General features: G+C 39.1%; 1 protein-coding gene across 3 annotated transcripts in view; it reads left to right on the top strand.

Annotated features, from left to right (window-relative positions):
* VRK1 (VRK serine/threonine kinase 1) overlaps positions 1-22,541 on the top strand; it is a 91,929-nt gene extending 69,388 nt beyond the window's left edge. For 2 of the 3 annotated variants that reach the window (XR_012507396.1, XM_074365064.1), the window contains 2 exons: positions 5,490-5,577; positions 10,186-22,541. Coding sequence is in view for 2 of the 3 variants with exons in the window: in XM_074365064.1 (XP_074221165.1) it covers positions 5,490-5,577; positions 10,186-10,217 (120 nt within the window). In the remaining variant the exon portion in view is untranslated. Of the gene's footprint in view, positions 1-5,486; positions 5,578-10,185 lie in introns of all 3 variants that reach the window. The other variant, XM_074365063.1, reaches the window with a different exon arrangement.
* The last annotated feature ends 365 nt before the right edge of the window (positions 22,542-22,906 follow it).

Genomic DNA, 22,906 nt, shown 5'->3' with positions numbered 1-22,906 from the left:
TTCCTGTTAACTTTTGGCAAAGAGATTAGTTCTTCTGTTTGAGTTTAGTGTCTTTCTTTTTTGATTCTGTGATTTTCCTTAGATTTTGGTGGTCTTTATTATATGTTCATATTTTTTGTTGATTGGCTAATTTTCATTTTAATTATTTCCTCTGCCAAAATTGGAATGCCTGTTTACCTGTTAGTTTAATGTAGTTTTCATTGCCTGTGGTTGATTTCTGTCAATTCAGAGGATGAGAGACCTTTGGCCAGATAGCTCATTTTTTGGGGTATCAGGAATCCCTGCTTCTCCACTATGTTTGTCTCGTCTGGGAGGGCACTGTACCACAGGTGCCTCAGGTGATTCTACTGCAGATGAAGGACAGGGGGTAGCATTCTTGGCTGTGTACTGAAATCACCTGGGAGCTTTTAAAAATCTTACTGCTTGGGTTGCACCCCAGGCCAAATAAATTAAAAGCTATGGGGATGGACCTAGGCCTCAGGATCTTTAAAAAATTTCCTAGGTGACTGCATTGTGCTCATATAGTTGAGAACCACTGCAGACCAAAATCTGGGTATCTGAAGTCCAGCTTCTATGTGGAAGGCAGCCCTTTTGCAAATAGACAAAGGAGATTTGGTGCATTTAAGTCTAAGAGATTTTAAAGAATAGCATTTACCAGCCATATGACCAGTTTGTATATTTGGGCAGTTATTCACACATGCCATTTTTTTGGTCTTTGCTGTAAGAGATATAGAAGGAAGTTTGGCATCATATAAGTGCCTTGAATGGTGCCCAGGGGATTTATTTTTTGACATAACAAAAGGATATGCTTATAAGATGTGTTCAAAACTTAGATCTCAAAGGACAGTTATTAGGCCAATATTCTATTTTTTTTTGGTATCATGATTAGTTTTTAGGAATTAAGTTAAACATTTGTGTGAATTTCTTTTAAATAAGAGATGAATTTTTTAAAGCTCTTATTTATTTATTTATTTATTTATTTATTTATTTATTTATTTATTTATTTTACTTTTTTGAAGGGGGAGGTAATTAGGTTTATTAATTTTACTTTTTAGAGGAGGTACTGGGGACTGAACTCAGGGCCTTTGCATGCTATGCGTGCGCTCTACTACTTGAGCTATACCCTCCCCACTAAAGCTGTCTTTCTGTGGAAATAATAATGTTATCTGTCTTGCTTATAAGATTGTTGTGTGGATTAAATTAGATTTATAAAGTGCTTAGAACAGTGCTGGACACATAACAAGTAATCAGTAAACATTAACTGCAGTATTATTAATGCTGTTGTTTCCCTGATTATTTAAATTTTCTTAAGTCTCTCTTGTTTCTTGATGTCGAGAATAGAACAGAATGTTTTCATTTGAATCTTATAACATCTTTTGAACTAAGATCATACATCTTTAAAAGTTCAGCTTATGAAATAGAGTATATTGGGCAGATGTGAATGAAGACAGGCTTACATTTCACTTGGTGAGTATGTGTGTTAAAATAGGTTGTTCTGAATAGTAAATGATGGGGAATTGGTAAAAGTTGGTTTTGCAAAAAAGATAAGGTGGTAATTACTGTGAAATAAAGGCTTCAAAATTTAGCTCTCTAACTTATATTAGAAATAATATAAATCAAATTAATTAGTTTGAAGTTAACTTTTTCTCCTGAAGCTATTGATTGATACTAAAAAAACCATCAGGAATTGCCACGAAGCAGAGGACTTCCGAGTGCCAGGGCAGCCTAGGTCTGCCATTTTCTGGCTGTGTTTGGCAGTTAGGTGTTTTGTGGACATAGCTTTGTTGAGGGGAGGTCAGGCAGTCTGTTTTTAATAAGAACTCTAATGTAGCCTAATTTATTTTGTAAACAACTTGTTCATGTTTGGCTTGAGATCATTTAATTCCTCACTAGTACATACATTTTCATTGAAATGTGTATCTTTATAAATATCTGCCTCTTTAGTTTGAGCAAGGTGGAAGGGATGCGGGGGTGGGTGGGCACGGGCTGACTCTGCAGGAAGGGACACGTTAAGGGACACGTTAAGGTGACAACAGCTAGGACCTGCTTTTCGCACTGAAGGGCCATGTGGGGAGGCAGTGTGGTTCTGTGGAAGGAAATTGTGGTAAGAACCAAGAGCTCTGAGTTCTTGACTTCTCACTGCTGCCAGCAGACACGGAGCAGCTTCTCCTAGCTGTCATCTCTCAGCCTCAGGAGGCTGTCTGTGTGCGTAGTGAACTTTAACTAAAACCCACTGGTTTGGTAAATATTGTGGCATAACACAGGCACTTGCTTTGCCTTCATAGATGATATGTCCTGTCTTGTTCCTCTTAGTCCTCGCTGAGTAGTGTATTCTATTTGGGGTTACTGTTAAGTAATATAATAGTAATTTATAACATGTATACATTGCATGAGAATTTCAAGTGGCCTTAATTAAATGAGTAAAATAAGACTACATGAGTTTTGCAGTCTTATATTTGTGTTGAGAGTTCTTTGTTCTTTGACACATGTGCAATCCCAAACATTTAAAAGTTTTAGACTGTCTATTGCAAGTCTCTATAATAAACATTTATGATTTTTGTAATACGGGGGCAAAACCCAACAACAGTCCTTGAGTACTCAGCTCCTTTGATAAGCCAGTGAATCTGATTGGCTTTTTTAGAGGCCGTTGAAAGCATCTAGGGATGATCTTTGACATTTGAGTTAGAATGCAAAGAATTGGTCTATGGTTTTTGTCTCTGATTGGTATTCTGTTTTCAATTAAAACAGTTTTACATCTATAACTAGTCTCCCATCAGTATTTAGGTTATTAGGAAATTATCAGTCCAAATGCATCTAGCTGATTTGTCTTCCTGTTTCTAAATTAGAAGTGAGAAGCTGCTAATTAACTAAATTTTACACCAGCATATCTGAGCACTTCAAATATACAGTGTGTAATATATACACACTAAAGCCCTGTGAAATAAACTTAATTTTTAAAAGATAATTCAGCTATGTTGAATTAAAAGAAAACTCTACCCTAAGCCTGTAAGTTCTTCTTGTGTTGTACAGTATTTTTGTTTCATTTATAAAGGCAAATAAAGGCGCCTGTGAGACTTGGTATGGAATACGAGAAAAGTCAGAGATTATTAGCACACTTTGTGAAGCCATTTTCTCTTCAGAGAGAAGCAAAATGTGCACCGTCTGAAGCCTTAGATGTCATATAACGAAGTGAAGTGTTTGGAGATAATCGGGAGAAAGAAACTAGCAGCAAGTTGTTTGGAATTTTACTCATTGCATTATAAACAAATAACATACTTAAATACTATTACGCTGGCAGGGTTTGTTGTTGTTGTTGTTGTTATTCATTTCTTAGTCTGTAGACCATCGGCCCTTTTTATCCAAATTGTATACATTGTCAGAAAAGTAGGGCAAGAGATACCCAACCGAAGTGTGGTTTAATGAAATTCAGCGCTTTACCCAGTGTTTACTGCTTAAAACACAGGTGTTCTTTTGTTGGTTGAATACTGTCTGCTTTTCATTCCTATGTAATTTACCTGCACGGAGATTAAGAAAGTTTTTTTTTTTTATTTAATAAGCTTGAAAACAAGATGAATGCACTAGGTTCTTGGGTAGAATGTATTGGATAGCTCCCTTTATAATGAGCATTTAGAAATCTGCCCTCCTAAAACTGGAAAATGCATCCTCTCCTATATGGAAAGCAATATAGTACTGAAATATTCCTCCTTAATTTTGGTCCGAACGAACAAAAGTGTCTGTGTTTATTCCTGCCTAATGCATCACAAATCTGCTGACATGCTAACCTTGGAGTCTTGGCTGGCGTTAATCAGGCCTGTGCACCGGCAGGAAAGATGTACCTAATGCACTCCATCAGTGCAGTTTGCATATGGAAGTTCTCACAGGGGAGCTGCCCCGTGCCAGCTGAGGGTTACCTGCCCACTGCAGTTATTGTATGTAATTATCGAACCAATCTGTTCAGCCCAGCAGGGTTTAGATGGTAATCATGAAGCAACACTTTGGAAAAGAAAGATGTAAGGCACTCTCCCCTTCTCTCATCAGTTATATGAAGTTACTGCCACTCTTACAGCTATTTTTGAGAAGCAATACCTCCATGTACAAATCCGCTAAATGAATGCCTTTTAAAGTTTCTTAAGTCAAGATGTTATTTTTGTATATGTGAAGCATTTCCTTTAGGAACATGGTGGGTATCTCTGAGTTCTAATCTTTCCACAGCTACCTTAAGAATATTTTGAACCAGTGGGATTAATTTTAATACCTAGATAATAACAGTCCTGACCGTTTGGAGGTTTTCAGATAATGTGGCTTGAATAGAGTCGAGCCTTCCGTGTAGTTCTCTTTAGAACAGAACCCACGGTTGCTGTTAGGGAAGAGAGCAGTGCGCTGTCAGCAGGCCTTACACCTTCTGTAGCCGCACACAAGATGGCCGAAGCGAGGAAAATTCTCAGGCAGAGTTACACTTAATATTAATTGTTAGAGAGTATAAACGAGGACATCCTGATGCATCCTGCATCCGTGAAATGTGGGAAGGATCAGATGGTTTCCTAAATGCCACAAACTTATTTTAGTCAACCTAGAGAAGCTATGGGTTCTGATGTGGATTGTGACACATTTAAATGGGATAAAGTTTATGAAAAATATAAAGCTTTAAATTTATTACTAATGTCCTTTTAGAGTTATACCTACAGAGGTGTTAAGTATTTTCAAAAAAAACTTTACACAGGACTGAACTAGTTAGAAATGTTGTAGTGATAGAAAATAATAAAAAGAAATTGAACATTTGGGAAGAATGAGTGGTGACAGAATATAGAATATAATTCCTAAGTAACATAGCTAGAAAAATACATAGAAAATAGGAAAGGCCTGAGAGAGTGGTGGAAAATCCAGCCTGTTTTTGAGATCTTAGGAGAGCTGAGTACTTTTAAGACTCTTCCTTAACAGTAAGGTTTGTGGCTCTTTTAATCTTTACGTTATAAAAACATTTACTGGAAGTTTGCCATTATTGATTGATGAATAGAATTTTCACCAATTTATAGGGTGTGACCACTGATAAAATATGTCAGCCAGGCATATATTTTCCTATTCAAGTAGATTTTTCTCCCTGCTCCCGTACACATATAAAAGTGGGATCACTGGCCTGAGTCATAATCTCAAATGTGTAAAACACTCTGCTTTAAAAGAGAATATCTGTGTAATCAGTCCTGATGGTTAGAACACGGCTATCAATGATAAACTGTAAGAAGCACGAAAGGCTAGAGGTGGGTATAACAGATACGCCCACCTCCCAGCTGACTGTGTAATCGGAGGTCCCCTCAATTCCGTCTTCTCTCACCCCCCACCTCTTTCTGTCCGTGACGCCCGCCCTGAAGTTGTTCTGACACACCCAGACCTGCATAGATTCATACATATACTACTATTTGGTAAGTTTATATATTTGTTTATTTGACCATCCCGCCATCTCTCTCTTTTTTAAAATTTTTGTATGTAAGAAGAGAAAGAAAGAAATTGAGGAAAGCATGGAATCTAGTGTTGAAGATATGGAATGCTCAGATACACGGACAGAAGAGGCCACACAAACCCGTAAGTGAACAGTCTTGCCTGTTAGCTGTTTTCTTATATAAAGGCAAATTTCATTTCCTCCCACTAAATAAGGAGTTAACTGTTTGCGTCATAACATTCTGATGTTATAACTGAAAAAACATAGAAGAAGGTCTTACATTTGTACAGTACATATCACAATGACTTCTGTTCACACATTGTGTTACTTAGTGCTCACAACAGTCATGAAGCTGGGACCAGAATTCCCTCTCATTTTGCAGATATGGAGCCCAAGACACGGAGCATTTAAGTGGCAGAGCTGTTGTGAAAAGGTTAGATGTGGAGACCGGAGCTCTCACCTCTCAGGCCACTGTCGGTTTCCTCTCACTGACCCCCCGACTCTGGGCGTGCGAGTGAGGTCAGGAGTCAGTGTTCGTGCAGGACTTATCGCAGCTGCCCAGTCCCACTTGCCCAACCTCCTGGTTCTTCCCCACCAAGTCTGCCAGCTCTTCTTCTCTCTCCGCAAGTAGGGGTGTAAGGTTTTAAAGCCTTGAATCATCACTTTTCAAAGTTGTTGAAGCAAAAAGCAAGGGATAAAGTCATCTCTTCGGTGGCTCATAAACTGGTGCTGAAGGCACTTCAGTGTGGAGTAGTTCCAGAACGACGTTAGCTAGGGCAGCATCTGCAGAGGGCAAGACTAGGCTGGACTTTGGTCCGATTAGTAAGTGGCCGGTCTGCAGTGTGCAGGCACTCCCGTGGGACCCAGTGAAGGAAAAATGCATTCCAGGTTGCATGAGAGCTGGTTTACTTGCCTCAATGAAGAGAGACTCTGCTGTCTACAGTACTATCCCCCCACCCCCCAGATTTCTCTCTTACCTGCCTTTTGTTTGTTTATTAGCTTATTGGTCCTGAAATGTTTCTGATTTCTAACAAAAAAGGCTTATTTTTGGTAGAAATTTCACTAAAGGGTAAGTGCCTTATTGAGTCAGGCCAGTGACGGATTTTTACCTTCCCTTTGACAGCGGCACGGCACGTGTTTGTGGAAGGCAAAAATTTACTTTCAAAGAAAATCGTCTTCACCCTGATTTTATTAACATTTTCTTCATTATGTATTATGGACAATATATCCTTAGGTTTATCTGAAATATACCCGAGAGGATACTTGGCCCATCTGAAGAGGGAGTATACAGCTTCGCTCTGGAAGCCAAAGGCTTTAAAATAGCTAGTCCCTCTCACTTCTGTGCTGTCATCTTCCATTCCCTCCTGTTCCCCCGCTCCCCTGCCTTGTTCATTTTGTTATTAGGGAGTGAGGCGTCCCACGCAGCAGTACGTCGAAGCATGTCTCGGCCAGAGGCTAGCAGCAGCAGCTGTGACGGGGTGGGAGCAACGTTAAGGAGCATTTATAAAGATAGAGTGATGTTCTTACTTAAAAGAAAAAAATCCCTTAAATTTAAAAACGGACAATTTCAGTTTAGGGAAGGGCCTGCGTTGTTACAGAAAGGTTGATACCCATTTGGACCGGAGCGAATTCCCAGCCGCGCCGGGGAAGACTCAGGCCTCTCTTCACTGCCCAGAGGCCACTGTTGACTGAACTTTCTTAATGAGCCTCAGAGGTACTTGTTTTGATACATAAATGATTTTAAATTCGCCTGTTTTTTATGTCTAACATTTTAATTTAAGGTCCTTATACTGATGGTTTTTATTGTGAGAAAATATATTAGTATTTTTGTTTTATTTATTAATGACAAAAGAAGAGAGTAGACCCACCATTAATTTAAGGAGAACAATCTAAATTTTTTTAATATTAAAAAAAGGTAACAAATAATCAAATTCTCTTTTTATTCAGATAAACTCTGAATTGCTTTAATTAAATGCTGATTTTTCCTATTCTAATTCTTTTCTTTCCCCCTAAAGTATAAGGCTAGTTAAGGTATTTTACTATCTGAATATTCATAAATGAGAGAAATATTGCTTGAGATGGTAAAATGTTACTGCTTCTATCAAAAAAGAAAAAAAACAAGCCAAGGGTTCATGAAAATATATGTATTTGTATTCATCAACTTGAAGTAACTTGAAGGAGAAGGCACATTATTACATTTGAATTTTTTTAAAGAAATATATAATACAATTCAGTGAGTTCTGTGTTTTAGAGCTTTAAGATTTTGTGTCATAAACATGTTTCAGAATGGTTACCTCTAACAGCTGCTTTAGAAATGTCAGTTTCTTCATTAACAATTTTATTTTCAAACACAATTTATGGTTTACAATATGGTAAGAGATTTTTCTCACTGTGTGATCTTTCAGAATGCTGTGCGTAGCAAAATGGGAGCAACTTTCCTTTAATATCTATTTAGACCATTTTAAAAACGTGTGTAATTTTCTTGATACACCTGAACTCATTTTGACTAGCTGGGGGTCTATTGTGTACGAACACATTCTGAAAGCTTTCAAAATGTGTATTGTGTAGGTTTTCTCAAAGAAAGAGGGGGTGACAGGGTGGTTTTCAAGAAGAACAGAGGCCTCTAATCCTTTTATTTTTATGCAAGGCATAATTTTTACCAATTGAGAAAATTTGGTAATTTACTGCAGGTAATTTTTTCCCCCACAAAAATGATAAACCTTTAAAAACCATGCATATTCTGGCATTTCAAAATCATGCCAATATTTGAGAATTATATTAAAAATTAGTTAATATAGCCATGATATTTATGGCTGGTGTACATTGTCCCTACTGTTCAAAAAATGGACAGAACTCAACAACCTGCTTTTGCTGGTGTTATTTTTGAAGTACCTTGGATTTTGGACCATTCTTGAGAATTCTTTGGGGAAAGCATGATTTGTGTTTACCCCTTGAATATCTGTGGTCTAATCGAGAAAGAGATATTTTTAAGGTGCCCTACAAAGAAACTCCCCATTTGTTTTTCCTTTCTGCGTTATAAGGGCATCCCACCTTGTATATTTCATGTTTCAAATGCTAAATTTTATACGTTAGTTATGATTGGACCTTTTACTAGCAGTAAAGAATTATGAAAATGAGTGTATATTTTAAAGAGATGAGAAGAGTAATAGTTTTTTTTTTGCAACAGTCAGAATTGATTATTGGGAAAAATATTGGATTGATACTGGGAGCAAAGTCTCTTAAGTTGCATAAAATTGACTGTATAATAAATTCCAGGCAGTGATGGCATTTTCAGTTGCAATGAGAAACTTTAAATCTAGATTGGGGATAAGCAGCAATAGTATTTAATCTAAGAGTAAAATGTCCAATGAGGACATTAATGAGAATACTACTACTTGAATATAGTGAAAATCGTTAACTTCCATGTCCTCTGTCATGCGACTGTAGACTCAAAATTTATTGAAAGGGATTGTGATACTCTTTATGCCAATCTCACAATCACAACGTTCTCAGTTGTCTGTGCAAAATTAATTTCAAAATTGTTGAAGTAAAAATTTAAAAATCTATCATGGGATATTTTTAAAAGAAGGCTATCTCAAAAATTGAAGAAAAAGCTCAGAAGTTTAAACCAGCTATAGAGACCGAGAAAAAAAGTACTCGTGTAAGTTTGAAGTTTGCGTGAATTGAACAATTGAATAAAAATTAGAACTTGGAAAAATGAAAAACAGACCAATCTTCCAATTAAGTAATTAAATAAACCTATAATCGGAAAACCTTTAGAAACTATTTATAATTCAGCATGTGTGGTAGATATTTTTGTCCTAGATTCAAAAAATGTCTTGTATGTTTCAGAAAAGAAGTATTGATCTCTTGTTCTTGTTGCTCAGTGCGTTCGTTGATGAATTGTGGGCTGCGCGCTGCCCTCAGCCCGACACTGTTGCTCCTTCCTGGCAGAGGGCAGCCCGGGCGTGGGAGGCACGCCTCTTGCCAGCACAGCACAGGCAGCTGTGATCGGCCTTCAGCTTGTCCCTCTGCCTCTGCTGTGCTGGAGGTGGAGGTGGGTTGGGAGTGGGAGCTGGGGATGGAGTCTCTTGGTGAGGTGGGATCCTCATGCCCCCAGTAAAGAAGCACTGGTTTCTTCTAGCCCAGGAACAGTTGGAGAGGAACTGCCATAAGGTAGACAGTTCAGATGTAACACTTTTCTAGAAGGGCACTAGCTGGTGTGTGGAAATTCCTAGTGGAAAGGACTTTGCATTTTGGAATCACCCAGCCCTCCTACCTAAAGGGTAGAGGGGACAGGCTTTAAAAAGCAACACATTTAGAATAAAATTCCTTGGTTTTTGTAGTATGTAGAACCTCAGTGTTGCCCCCAAAGAGTACTATCCTGTTGCTATAGTTTACATTAGGAGTCAATGTTGTAAATTGTATAAGAAGAATTTGGGGGGAAGTATTTCAGTACCAGTGTAAAATGGGATATGTTTTAACATTGAAAGCATTCTGATACAACTTCAAACTGGAATGTAGACTTGGTTAGCGTATGTTCTGACAAAACTAAAAAGTTGACACAATTTCCTGAGATTTTCAGGATATTAACAGTTACAACTTTGTTATGAATTTCATCTCCACAAATCATCATAGTTAATTAGACTTTTAAATATTAATAGCCATGTATGGAAATACTTACATTTCTGTTCTTTTGCTTTTATAAATTAGTGATTAATGATGTAAATCTTTTTTGTTTTCTCTTCAAGGTTCGAAAACCAGAAAGAGAGTCCAGAAGTAAATCAAATGCTGTGAACCAGTTTTTCTTTTCTTCCTTTCATTTGACCTTTTCCTCTTTTTCTTTATTAAGTGTCTTCTTTTCATGTGAGTCTTGTTGGGAGGGAGATAGCAGTAGAGCACCTATGTCTTTGAAAAACAAACTTTTTTAATTAAAATAAATACTTTGTACATTTTATTAAAGCCTAATTTATAAAAGTTTGCAATCTTAAGGTTATACCCTGTAAGCTATTCCATGCTTTGTGTGTTTGAGGTTCTGGAGTACATATAAGAAAAATTACTATGACATGCACTTTTCTAATCATTGTATATTTTCCAGAGTGTATAAAATCTGGCAAAATCATTACTTTTAAGGAAACACACAACTTAAAATAAAGGTCTCCTTTTGCTTAATACAAATACACAATTTGTTGTGGCCATAAGATTTGGTTTGTATTGACTTTATTCAATGCCGCAAGCATTTATTAAGTACCTGCTGTATGAAATGAGAAGTACAAAGATGGGAAAAGATTATGAAGGAAAAAAATGGAGCAGTAAGTACATCTGTGAGGGATGAAATATATGTATTTGAAAGATTATATGAGAATTACGTAAGTATGTAAACTGTATGGTAAGAAATCAGGCAGTTAAATCCAGCGGTGGTGTGATCAAAGATTTTATAGACTGGTTTCCTTTAAGGATATCGTGTCAAATAAATATATATATACGGCTTATTGTTCATTCACAGGAGATTATTTTTCTTACCAGTTTTTTTTTTTTGTAGCATATAATATGTGTACACTAAACCAAGCATTTTAGAGTTTTAGTGATTAGAAATTTTAAGATGTGGACTGTTTATGGTTACCTTGGGAACAAAATCTTGGAATTTCAACGTGAACAATTTAAAGATTTACTTTGTTAGAGAAATTGGGGTTGGGTTGTATTTTCTACGGGTGGCACACCTTACACTTGTAACCTGCACGGTGTTTTAGACAGTGTATAGACATGCTTTTATTTAAATACTTAAGCACTCTTTTACTATGTATTCACAAAATGAATAGCGCATTAAACTGGTGGTCTCCCTAGTGCTGAGGAGAAGCCTCAAGTAGATATTTCAGTTTTTAAAAAACAAGTTGATTTGAAGAAAATATTAAGTAAATAATAGTACAGGTGGATGTAGACTATCAGAAGCTGTCGAGGTTGCACCGCGTTTGAGCAGCTCTGAGCCATCACGCGGGCTAAGTTTCGGCTCTCTGACGTGGATGGTCAGTTGTCACTTGAGGCCTGTATCACTGCTGTGGTCAGACGCTGAAAAATGCGAAGCAGATCTGCCGACTTTCTTTAAAGGTTAATCTTTTAAATGCCTCCTGAGGTTCTAGGGCTCTGTGTCTTTATGGAATAGAGAACTAGATTTGGGGCAGAGCCGCCTCCTGTTTCCTGTGGAACGTTGGATTTTCGTGCTCATCAGTGTTACGGTCCCAAGCTTATTTGTTACACCTAAATCAACTCTCAAGTTCTGTTTCAAACACATTGACGCTTAAAATAGGGTAAAATGTGTGTGGTGTGTTTTTGTGTATATGCCTTAGCCTTTTTTTATTTTTCAAAACACAAAAACATAGCAAAACCTGTTGGTTAAATATTAAGAAAACAGATATTTCCTCACATATTGTTTTTAACAAGTGCTGGCACTTTCTCGAACGTTTCTCTACTGGCAGGGCTGCGGAAAGGAGAACTGGTAGCCTTCGTAGCCAGTTTGATCCGTCAGCTGTGCACCCTTGTTGTGCTGTTCTTCTGTTCCCCACCTTTCTCTGGTTCTCCTTTCCCCCTTCATTTAAAAGTGGTTAAATAGCTTCCTTGTCATTGGGAGTTGGGCTTTTCTCCTTGCCCTTTCAGTTCTGTACTTACTGTTTTTGTCGTGTATTGTCATTGCTGTCTGTCTCCTGCGCCCAGTGGCTTTTGCCGTTCCCTGTCGTCCCTTCACAGTCCTGCTTCCACGTTGACATGTGCTCCTGGCCGCCTCGCGGCCTGCCTTCCCTGCGCTTCTGTAGGTCCTTAGTGAGCTGAGGTTTCCTGGTCTGTCGAGGACCCACAGCTGCACCAGCCCTTGTCCTTCACACAGTGGGAGCTGCATGTCCTCTGCATTTTCTAGAAAGCAACTGCTAAGTCTTTGGTAACCGTCTAAGCTCTGATGTAAGGTAGTTTCTGGCGTTCTTCAGTAGTGATCTTTTAAGATAAATCAAACACTAACAGGCCAGAGCAACAAAACCCCAATTATTTGAGTTACCAGCTTAGATGTGTGCATCAAGACCTGGTAGCTTAGCAGTAAATTACTGGTGGAAATACAGATACATTGCATGTATTTGTGTGTGTACATATGTGCTTGTTTATCCTTTAAAGTTCTGTGTTTAGTGCTCTGTGTTCTTCTGGTTATCGAGGTATGTTAATAATATATGATCATATAAGAAAACTTAGAATTTAGGCAGAAAAGTATCAAAAGACAAAGTAGCCATATTAGTACCACCCACAGGTGACTGCTGTTAACATTTTTTCCAGCCTTTTCTATGCATTTTTATCTTTAAATACCATACTTTATGTAAAGCTTTATGTTTTGCTTTTGAAAGCTAACATTAAATTTTTCCATGTTATTATAGATACTTTATAAATACAGTTTTTATGTTTGTATATCTTTTATTATGGGTTTATGATACTTTCATGACCATTTTCGTAACATTGGACATTTAAGTTTTCAGTGTAGGGATGTTATAAACAATATTCTGGAATAAAATTGGACAGAAGTCTTCATCCACATGTGCAAATATTTCCTTAGATTTTCAAAAGGGAACCACTGGTGAAAGACTATGAAAGTGGAAGATTATTGATGCATTTAATTAGCTCGCTTTGCAGAACTTCGTCAGTTGACACTTTGCCAAGTAAATCAGTGCTCAGCTTGCATTTTTGTCATCCTACTAATTTTTATAATTTGGTAAGGTAAATTTTTTTAATTGCTAGTGAACCTGAGCAGTTTTTTATCTGTAAGCTAATCATTCTATTTTCTTTTCGATGTGTTTGTACTGTTTGTATAGTAATGATCTTAACCTTTGTCATGTTTGTTGCTGACTTTTTCCAATTTATTTTTTGTTGGTTTAATGTTTATGGCTTTAATCTATTGATCTTTTTCATTACAATTCCTGCCACTGTTTTAAAATATTTCCCATCCTGAAATTAGAAATATTTACCATGGCTTTTTCTAGATTTTTTGTTTTAATGCTTCTGCATTTTTAATCCATACAAAATTCGGTGTGTGTGTGCCGTCGGGCAAGGGTCACAGTGGAGTCTTTTCCGGGGAGCTAACCAGTAGCTTCAGGACCAGTTGTCAGATAATTCTCTTCCCCACCCCCTCTCCACGGTGGGTTGTGAGGCCTGCTTTATTGCATATTAAGTTCTTATACCAGGGTCTGTTTCTGGACTGTTGGTTTGATTTCATTGATCTGTCGTCTGTTCTTATGCCAACACCACGCTGATTTAATTAGTGCCATTTTACTTATTAATTCTTATTTACTGCCCAAACCACATTAACAGAAATCGAAATGAAAGAAAAAAAATTCATTTATGATCTCACCACCACCACAGAAATCAAAGCTCTTGTCCTTTGGCTGTGTTATGTTTTGGTCCATTTTATGCTTACATAATGTTTCCTTATTGTAATAGCTGCTTTGGTGAAGTTTTGTGTGTGTGTTTTAAAGTTCCACAGGTTAGTCTATGTACCCCTCATTCATTAAGCTCTGCTGGTACAAAGAATACAAGACACACTGAAAAAGTAATACTGGAAAAGGGTCTTTAGAGAAAGACAGTCTCACGCTGTATTAGTGATTCCATCCAGGGTGCTGCTGACCAGATGGCTTCAGCCGCTCTGTCACGTGAGTGCTGTGTTATAAATAAAATGCTTACTATCTCCACTGTACTAAGGATGTTATTCATACACTGGCGAGTTTTCTTTTACTATAGTGGTAGCACTTTGCAACTTAAGAGTTATATTCCTGATTTTTGTAGTTTTGGCTCATCATGAAATTACCTATAAAATTTCTTCATTGAGCAAATTACAGTTTTATTTATGAACCATTGCAAAAGATCTTCAAAAAACTCTTTTCCTGTTTTTGATTTAGTTAAGTCCAACATGTGTTAGCAGTCTGAGTTACCAGTGGAGATGATCTATAAGATAATCTTTGGGCCTGGAGTTCAGAGGCAGGAAGGAGTTTTGATGGCATGAATCCAGGGTTTGGGGGTCGGGGGTGGGAGGCGGGACAGTAGCCTGAAATCTGTTTCCATTTTCCTGTAGGTTGTCCTGCTTCTGATACCTCTCAGAAGCAAAAAGTCATCACAGTTACGTAAATGATCACCTTATCTAACACCTGGGCTACAGCTGATTTAATAACTGAGAAATCGCTGTATTTAAAATTCTTTCTGATCTTGACAGAAAAATCGTACAGAAGTTCATGGTGGGCCTTCTTGGTATAACTTCCAAATGTGAGAGATTCCCCTACACACGTTCTCAAACTTTCTTCACGAGGGTGGAATGTGTACTTAAAAGTCAGAGTAAAGCAACTGATTAACTTACACTGGGAAGTTCCAGGGCAGTCTGTCACAGGGCAAGTTACAATTAGAAGTACATGTTGATTCTATCAGATTGCCTGGCCAGGAGAGAAACAGTTTATTTCTTGAACTTTTCTAGAGAGAAAAATGTGCCTTTAAGATCCTTAAGAAGGCTTTTATGTTCTGGGCAGTTTACTCCCCCACCCTCCGAAAAAAAAGAACTTTGTTTTTTGTCTTCATTTTATTACCTCTTACAGAACATTTTGGTGCTAAGTCAATCTGACTAGGGAAATGTGCCCACCCTGATCTGTTTGTAGTTGCAAAGGTGTGTGATCTGGTCCTTGTGTAACACGCCACTGCCTCCTGTCACCCCCCTGAAGTTTTTTTTCCAGCTTTATTGAGAAACAATTGACAAACATCACTTATAAGTTTAATAAGGTGTAAAGCACCCTTCAAATTTGTAGCCCCAGCCTTCACAGACGTTTAGAAGCGTGAGACAAATACGTAATTTACCCTGCAATCTACAATTTTAAGAAGGATCATTAAGACATTTCTTAAGATATACATGCAGTCACAATGGGTCAGACCCCCCCCCCCTTTTTAAAGTTCCTAAATAGGCTTTTGAAAGAGAAGTCTGTATTCCAGGTGCTGCAGGCCCCAAATAAGTTTGATGTGTCGTGCAAAGTGTTGAGAAAGCAAAGGTGGCAGAAATTACATCAAAATGGTTTCCAAGGCCCTGCCTGTTCCTGTAGAGGTCGGAGAAACCACAGCCAGCCGGCACAAACACAATTTCAGGTCAAGAATCTGGAACCCCTGCTGTTCCCAGTGAACTGTATGATGCATGTAGAAGATGTTCCGAAGGGAGGGTCGAGCTAAGTGCACAGTCACGCTAATACCTGGTTGGTCTTTTAGCAGCAAAATTGGGTGGGGGAAGAGCAGAGTATGAAACTTTATAAATCGGTGGGGGTTTTTTTGGTGGTGGTGTTGGTATCTCTATTTGAATGTAAAGTCCCTAACAAAAGCAGCAAGCCGCCTTTAGACTGCATTTACTGCTCCTGATGGCTCCAGTTGTGTGTAAATATTAGAAAACAGCAGGGTCCTGCATTCCAAGAATCTCTTGAGCAGTGCCACGAAGACAAGTGTCCTGACTGGTATTGTAGTCATACTCCCAAGCTCTCCTGCTGTTTCTAATCTGTGCGCACAGCCGTGAAAAAACTGGACTGACATTTACAGGCACAGCAGGGAGACACTTGACTAGGGAATGTTAAAGACTCCAGCACCTCCGATCCAAAGTGGCCACCGCACATGGTAAATGTTCACAGGAGAGCCGCCCGCACTTGAGCTGAGGCCGTGAGGAGGGCGTCTGTAACGAGACAGAGTGGAAGGCTGCCCCCGCACCCCCTCAAGCTCAACTTTTTTGCGGTCAGATGTTTACTGTTGTCTTTTTCAGACCTACATATCTAACGGGGAATATAATTCTGTGTCCGTGAAGGATCTGTTCCTTTTGAGCTGCTTTTTGGTGCCTGTTTCCCATCGTCCTCACTGCTCGGTCCCTGCTAGGCTTTGACTGGGAGGTTCCTCGGGAAGGAACACTTCCCCATCAACTGTGAATAAAGCTGAAATTTCTTGGAACCTGCTATAACTGGGATGTAAAAGAGGGTCAGTTGCTTTCTGCCTCGCGTTTGACAGACTTGACTCCCTGTCTTGTCCCAGCGAGCTGCCAGATTTGTACGCCATAATACCAGTAATGCAATTAGGTTTGCTGCGCATTGTCTGGCTGACTTCTCAGTTAAGAGTTTCTTTCCCTATGGGAATAAGACTAGACAGACTGTCATTTGCTATTACTAATTCTGCTTAGCATTATCACTGGAGCTTTTTTTGTAATTAGCTATCTTAGTTGGCTCTTAAATTTTAATAGCCAATTGAAGCTACGTTTTAGCCAAGTTCCATATCTAAATTGCATTCAGTCCATTAACAAAGTTGGTTAAAAGGCTATTAAAACAAAAGCCAATATACGGTGGTTCGCGCTCCATCTCTGCAGCAGGAGCAGCTCCAGCCTCTCCTGACTTCTCTAAAGGAACCTCCTCTCCTCAAAGTTACCTGTAAGCTGGACGCCACTTCCAAGGGATGAGAAATTAATGTCAGCAAGATTTTTAGTACGTTAACATGTTCGAAAATGTCACTGCTGACCCCCTTTTCCTTTTTGAGAGGGTCCTCTTGGGGTTTGGTAATGTTTGGTTGAAGGTGATGGAGGGAGGAAGAAAGGGGCATTTAATATTCCAAGTTAACATTGACAGGTTTTGAAAAATGAATAATTGAAATGATGTTTTTCTCCATTTCAGCTGATCAAAATTATTAGCAAAACCATCTGAGGCACCTTCTGGTAGAATTGTAGTCTTGCTGGGTTTAGTTTGTAAAACATTCTGCCAGACATTAAAAAAAATTGTAGATGAGCCAGCATACAGGCTCAGAGCCCTCGTGCCTAATTGATAGTCCCCATTGTTCGTGTTTTAAAATTCCGACCATTTTAAACACTGACACCTGCCCCCAACCCTTTGTAAATTGGTTTAACCATGATTTTACTTTCTACATTGAATGCCCCCTCCCTCCACGTTGGGACAGTGGGTCTGTTTTCCGTTTTCAAAGATACTTAATTTCAAAATTTTTTATAATTTGTGAAGCAGGCTGTCAAAAGAAACTAGACTAGTCCAGGCACGTTCAGTTGACCTTTTGTCTATGAGTCATCAGGACCCTGGGAATGAAGATGCGGAGAGCTAGCGGTAGGCGAAGAGGTCCTGTCACCCTGACTCAGCTGAGTGCATCTGAGCACGTCCCCACTCCCATCGTGACGATGTTGCCCATGGTCTGCTTTGAAATGAATAGTTTATCTGCTTCAAAAATATACAGGTTTTTTTCTAACTCCAAATGGTGGCTTCTTCTATTTCCCCATTCAGAAGGGACTAGAAATTGTAGTTTAATCTTTGTTTTTAAAGCAGTAAACAAGTTTGGATACGTCCCACTTCCCAGGTTTCTCTGACTCCCCAGAGCTGCCATCAGGCTTTAGCTCTGATGGCGCTGTCCTCCCTCCTGAAGGCCACCTGGCAGGCCAATTCCAGTGCAGCCCACGTTGTTTATAATCAGGCTTCCGTTTCAAGTGCGTGAAGTAGCCCACGTCCACATGCGATCTTTCCTCCGGATCGGCTTCTCTAGCCTCTGGCCAGGTGGCCAAGGTGCCATCAGTAGGTGTGGCCTCCCTGACAGAGGTGAAGAGCAAAGGACCAGAAACGCCAGCGGGCCTTCTGCCGGTTTTTGTCCTTTGCCGGAAGCTGAAGGAAGAGGGCAAGGAAGCCATCTACCCGTGTTAGGTTATATACAATAAAGTGAATATGCTGTTAAAATATACATATAAAGAATTGGCCTTTGATAAAAATAGAACTGGCTTTGAAAATCGGCTCACAGACTCTTAAGAGGTTACGGCTTGGCGCTTTTTCTCCCATGAAGGCTGAAGCTTGGCTGTAGTCTTTCAAGGGAACTTCTAGCTGTTGACGGAGGGGCTTTGCGCGCTTTAAGTGAATGTTAGGCCTCCCCGACATGCACACCGTTTTAAACTAATTTTTAGGAAATAGTCACTCTTTGAATAATTAAGTAATACATGTATGGTTACGTGATATACAAATCAGTAGGCATAGAGGTAAACGGTGATTTTATTGTTCACCTGTAACTTCTGTAATATTGTACATCAACTATACTTCAAAAAAAGCTCTAACTACTATGTATAAAATAGACAAACAACCAGTTTATACTGTACAGCACAGGGAACTACATTCAATATCTTGTAGTAACTTACAATGAAAAAATATGAAGCGGAATATATGCATGTATATGTATGACTGAAACATGCTGTGCACCAGAAGTTGATACAACATTGTAAACTGACTGTACTTCAATAAAGACATTGCTCTGAATCCCCACATAGCACCCACCAAGCATTATCTGTAAAATGAGTATCTCACATGTATGCTGTTACTATTATTTAAAAATACACGTGGCCACTTAAAAAAATCCATTTAAAGAGGGAAAAAGGCTATATAGAGAGGATGACAGAGAAAAAGTAACTGGTAGAAATTTTAAAATAGCAAATCATATATTTGGAAGCCTATTGTATTTTAAATATACGTGCTAAAATTAACTTTCAGCATCAAGAATATATAAAAATGCTTTCATTTAAGAGAAAAATTATTTATCTTTTATAAATTATTTAAAAGATAAATAATGAAGTCTTAAATTGAAGATTATGGACCTCCAAGGAGTCTGGATAGAAAATAATCTTGTTTTTATTGCATTAAAAACTGAGAGAATCCATGACCAAAATAAATAATTTGAGAAACTTTCTTTTTCCCTAGCCTTAGGTTCCCTCTCCAGAAATAACAACTGTTGTAGGTTTGGACAACCTTCCAAAGCCACTGTCTGCGAATCCATTTGTGTGTGTTTGTGTGTGTGTGTGTGAGAGAGAGAGAAACAGACAGACAGACAGGAAAGGGGAAAGAATGAAAACCACCTAATTTGCAATTTATTGGGATAGAGGCTGTAGCCAAGCTATGAGGTCAGATGCCTGACTGTAATGTGACTACTCATGATGTCTGGGGGTGTGTTGTCTCGTCAGTCAGTCTCGGTTTTGCACCATCATCTGTGAAAGTCTGCTAGCGCTCCCGTCAGTGAGAGAAGCTGGCTTTGCCTGTCTACACTGGAGGCAAGTGGTTGGCTCTGGAGCCTAGAGCGGTCCTGAGGCACAGATGTCCAAACCTTTGCTGGTCTGCACAGTGGTCTTCCTGGGCCGCTCCTTCTCCCTCACTGTGGGGCTTCCTCTTTGCATCTTTTCTGTGTTGGATCGTCTGTTTCCTGGCCCAGTGTGGCCTTCCTCTTTGGTTTCCTCCTCTTGTCTGGCAGAGCACACCCTCCACTAGCTCCCTGAGAAGAAGATGTGTGGGAGGTAAAGTTTTTGAAATCTTGCATGTCTGGAAGTGCTTTTGTTCTGCCTTTCCTCTTGGCTGGTAGTTTGACTTGTTTAGCGTTACAGATGGGATATAATTTCCCTTCAGCATTTTAAAGCCATTACTCTGATATCTTCTAGGGTCTAGCGTTGCTGTTGAGCACACTTGAAGCCATTCTGTTCTCTCTGAACTTCTGTTCAGATGTTGGGACCATGGGTTGATCCTCTAAGCATTTTTCCTTCTCCCCTCACCTACTTTCTTTTGTCTTTTTCCCTCTACTTCCTGGGTGATTTCTCAATATTTTGTTCTAACTCTTCTGATTTTTAGAATTTTCTACTGTCATGTTTTTAATTTCCACGAGCTCTTTGTTCTCCAAATGTCCTTTCTCGTGGATGCAGGATCTTCTTATATCTGTGAGAGTTTTAATTATAGTGTTTGGAAGCTGTCTCGTCCCTTCATGACCTCTGCAAGCTCTGCAAGTGCCCACTGCCCCATCCTGTTTGTTTTGATCTTTGTCCTTTATTTTAGATGGTTTCCTCAAATGCCTGGCACTTCCTCAGCTGTCTGTTTATATAGAAGTGTGGGCCACTAAAAGGTGATTGGGACTTCTGAGTCTGTGTGTGTGAAGGAGAGGGGTTTAGAGCTGTCTTTTGGGGGGCTTCCCTGTAAAGTGACTTGGGGGGGCCATTTTTAGAAGGGCCTCATCCTTAACCTGGGATCTTCAGAAAACTGCCTGAGGTGAAGGCTTATGTGCAGAGCGTATATTTGTGAACGTGATCTCGGCAGAGGTGAGGGACAAGGGAATGGAAATAGGGAGGAAGGGAGAGCGGTCACGCGGATACATCATCAGGCAGGCTACAGCTGAGAGTGACAGGCACTCACATCTTGCAGGACCTTCCAGGGAGCCCGCAGCAATGCATCTCACAGTCTCCACCCCGTCTCTCTTTCTCTGGGTGCTAAGTTTCCCACACTATTGAGTCATACGTGTGGAACGTCCACTGTTCCTGGCAGGCCTCTCATACAGACCCCAGAGAAGGAAGTATAGGAGTGGCCATCAGGTTACACGCAGCAGCTGGGGGAAGCCATGTGGAGTCTGTCACTGCAGCTTGGGCTGGAGCGAGACAGGATTTGAAGCGATGCACTGCCAGGTAATTATCCTAAGATTTTCCCTCTGGGACTAGCCAATTTCCATAGAGAAGACTCTTTTGCCCGGAGAGTTGAATTATGAATACTAAAGTTAAGAGAGCTCTATTGTCTTAGCTCGGGCTGCTTGTAACAAAGTCATCATAGACTGGGTGGCTGATTTCTCAGGGTTCTGGAGAAATAGGGTGGAAGTCAGGTTAGAGTGCCAGCGTGGTCTGGTTCTGGTGAGGGCCTTCTTCCGGCTGCAGACCACCAGCTTTTTGTAACCTCACTTAGAGGGGGCAGAGAGGGGAAGCACGCTTTCTTGGACTCATAAGGGCTCCATCCTCATGACTTCATATAATTCTAATTACCTTCCTAAGGCCCCGCCTCCTAATACCGTCACACTGAGGGGATGAACTGAACATGATGCGTCTGAGGGGACGCAGGCATTCAGTCTGTGAGGCCCACCCGGCATGTGGGTTTTGCCTTGTCCAGATCATGCTTTTAGCGTCAAATCTAAGAACTCAGCCTCGCTCTAAATTTTCAGGATTTTCCATTTTTCCCCAAAAGTTTTATTTTTGTGTTTTACATTTAAGCCTGTCATCCATTTTGAGTTAATTTTTGCATAAAGTCTGAGTTTTAAGTCAAGATTCAGTTTTTTGCCTATAGATATCCAGTTGTTCTAGGACCATTTGTTGAAAAACTATCCTTCTTCCATTGAATTGCTTTTGCATCTTTGTCAAAAATAAGTTGGACATGTTTGTAAGTGGGTTTTTTCCTCCTTTTTCAGTTTTATGAGGTAGAATTATTACAGTTCGACTGCACATTCACATTATGTTGCATGTAAATACATATACACAGTAGACTGCAGATTTTTTTAGTTTACATATTGTAAGTGGGTTTATTTCTGGATTTTCTGTTCTGTTCCGTTGATCTCTGTGTTCATCCCTCTGCCAACCCAGGGTGCTGTTTTGATTATTGTAGTGATGTAGTAAGCCTTAATATTAAGTAGAAGGACTCCTCCCACTTGGCCCATTTTTAAGATTGTTTTGGTTATTCTAGAACCTTTGCCTTTCTGAATAAGTTTTATTATAAATTGGTTTATGTTTATAAAACATTTGCTGGAATTTTGATAGAAATGGCATTAAAACATATCAATTTTGGGAGAATTGACATCTTTACTATTTGAGTCCTCCTATCTGTGAACGCAAATCTCTTTCCATTTATTTAAATCTTTGATTTCTTTCATCAGCGTCTTGTAAGTTTCAGCGTGCCAGTCCTTTACTTATTTTGTTAAGTGTATACCTAAGTATTTAATTTCCTTTGGAGTAACTGTAAATGGTGGTGTGTTTTTAATTTTGGTTTCCACAGGTTCACTGTTAGTATAAAGAAATGTAATTAAGCTTTGTGTGTTGATCTTGTGTCATGTGACATCAGTGAACTCACTAGTTATCAATTTTAAAACTCAAGTATTGAGTTCTTATTATAGTAGAAAGGATGAAAGATCTTGTGGCAGCTCACAGTGAAAAAGAATGTGAAAATGAATATATGTGTATTCATGTATGACTGAAAAATTGTGCTCTACACTGGAAATGGACACAACATTGTAAACTGACTATGACTCAATAAAAAAATTAAAGATCTTAGCTCTCTTCTACTCTTTCCTCTCCTATCGTTTCAATAAAGTTACATATTTTTAGAGAAATTGGTAGTCACTATTTACATTATTTTGACTAGGTAGGTATTGTTTATTTCCATGTACTGTGATACTGTTTCCTTTTTTTGGAAAACTTTTTGTTTCTCCTGGAATTAAGAAAGACCTCACTTTTAAAAATTACTTGTAAAGTTTTCTACATATTTTTGATTCTTCACAGTTACTCTGTCAGACTCATTATCATATCCATCCGTAGCCTTTTTCTTTTACATACTCAGCCGTATCAGAAAATCTGTCAATTTAGTTTTCTTTTTGTAATTAGAGGCATCCCTTCTGGAGCCTTCCTCCTTGCTC

Source organism: Camelus bactrianus, chromosome 6 (assembly GCF_048773025.1).
Source record: "Camelus bactrianus isolate YW-2024 breed Bactrian camel chromosome 6, ASM4877302v1, whole genome shotgun sequence".
NCBI classification, from domain to species: Eukaryota; Metazoa; Chordata; class Mammalia; order Artiodactyla; family Camelidae; genus Camelus; species Camelus bactrianus.
Note: the sequence above shows the minus strand (reverse complement) of the source record. Positions and strands in the feature narration are given on the sequence as shown.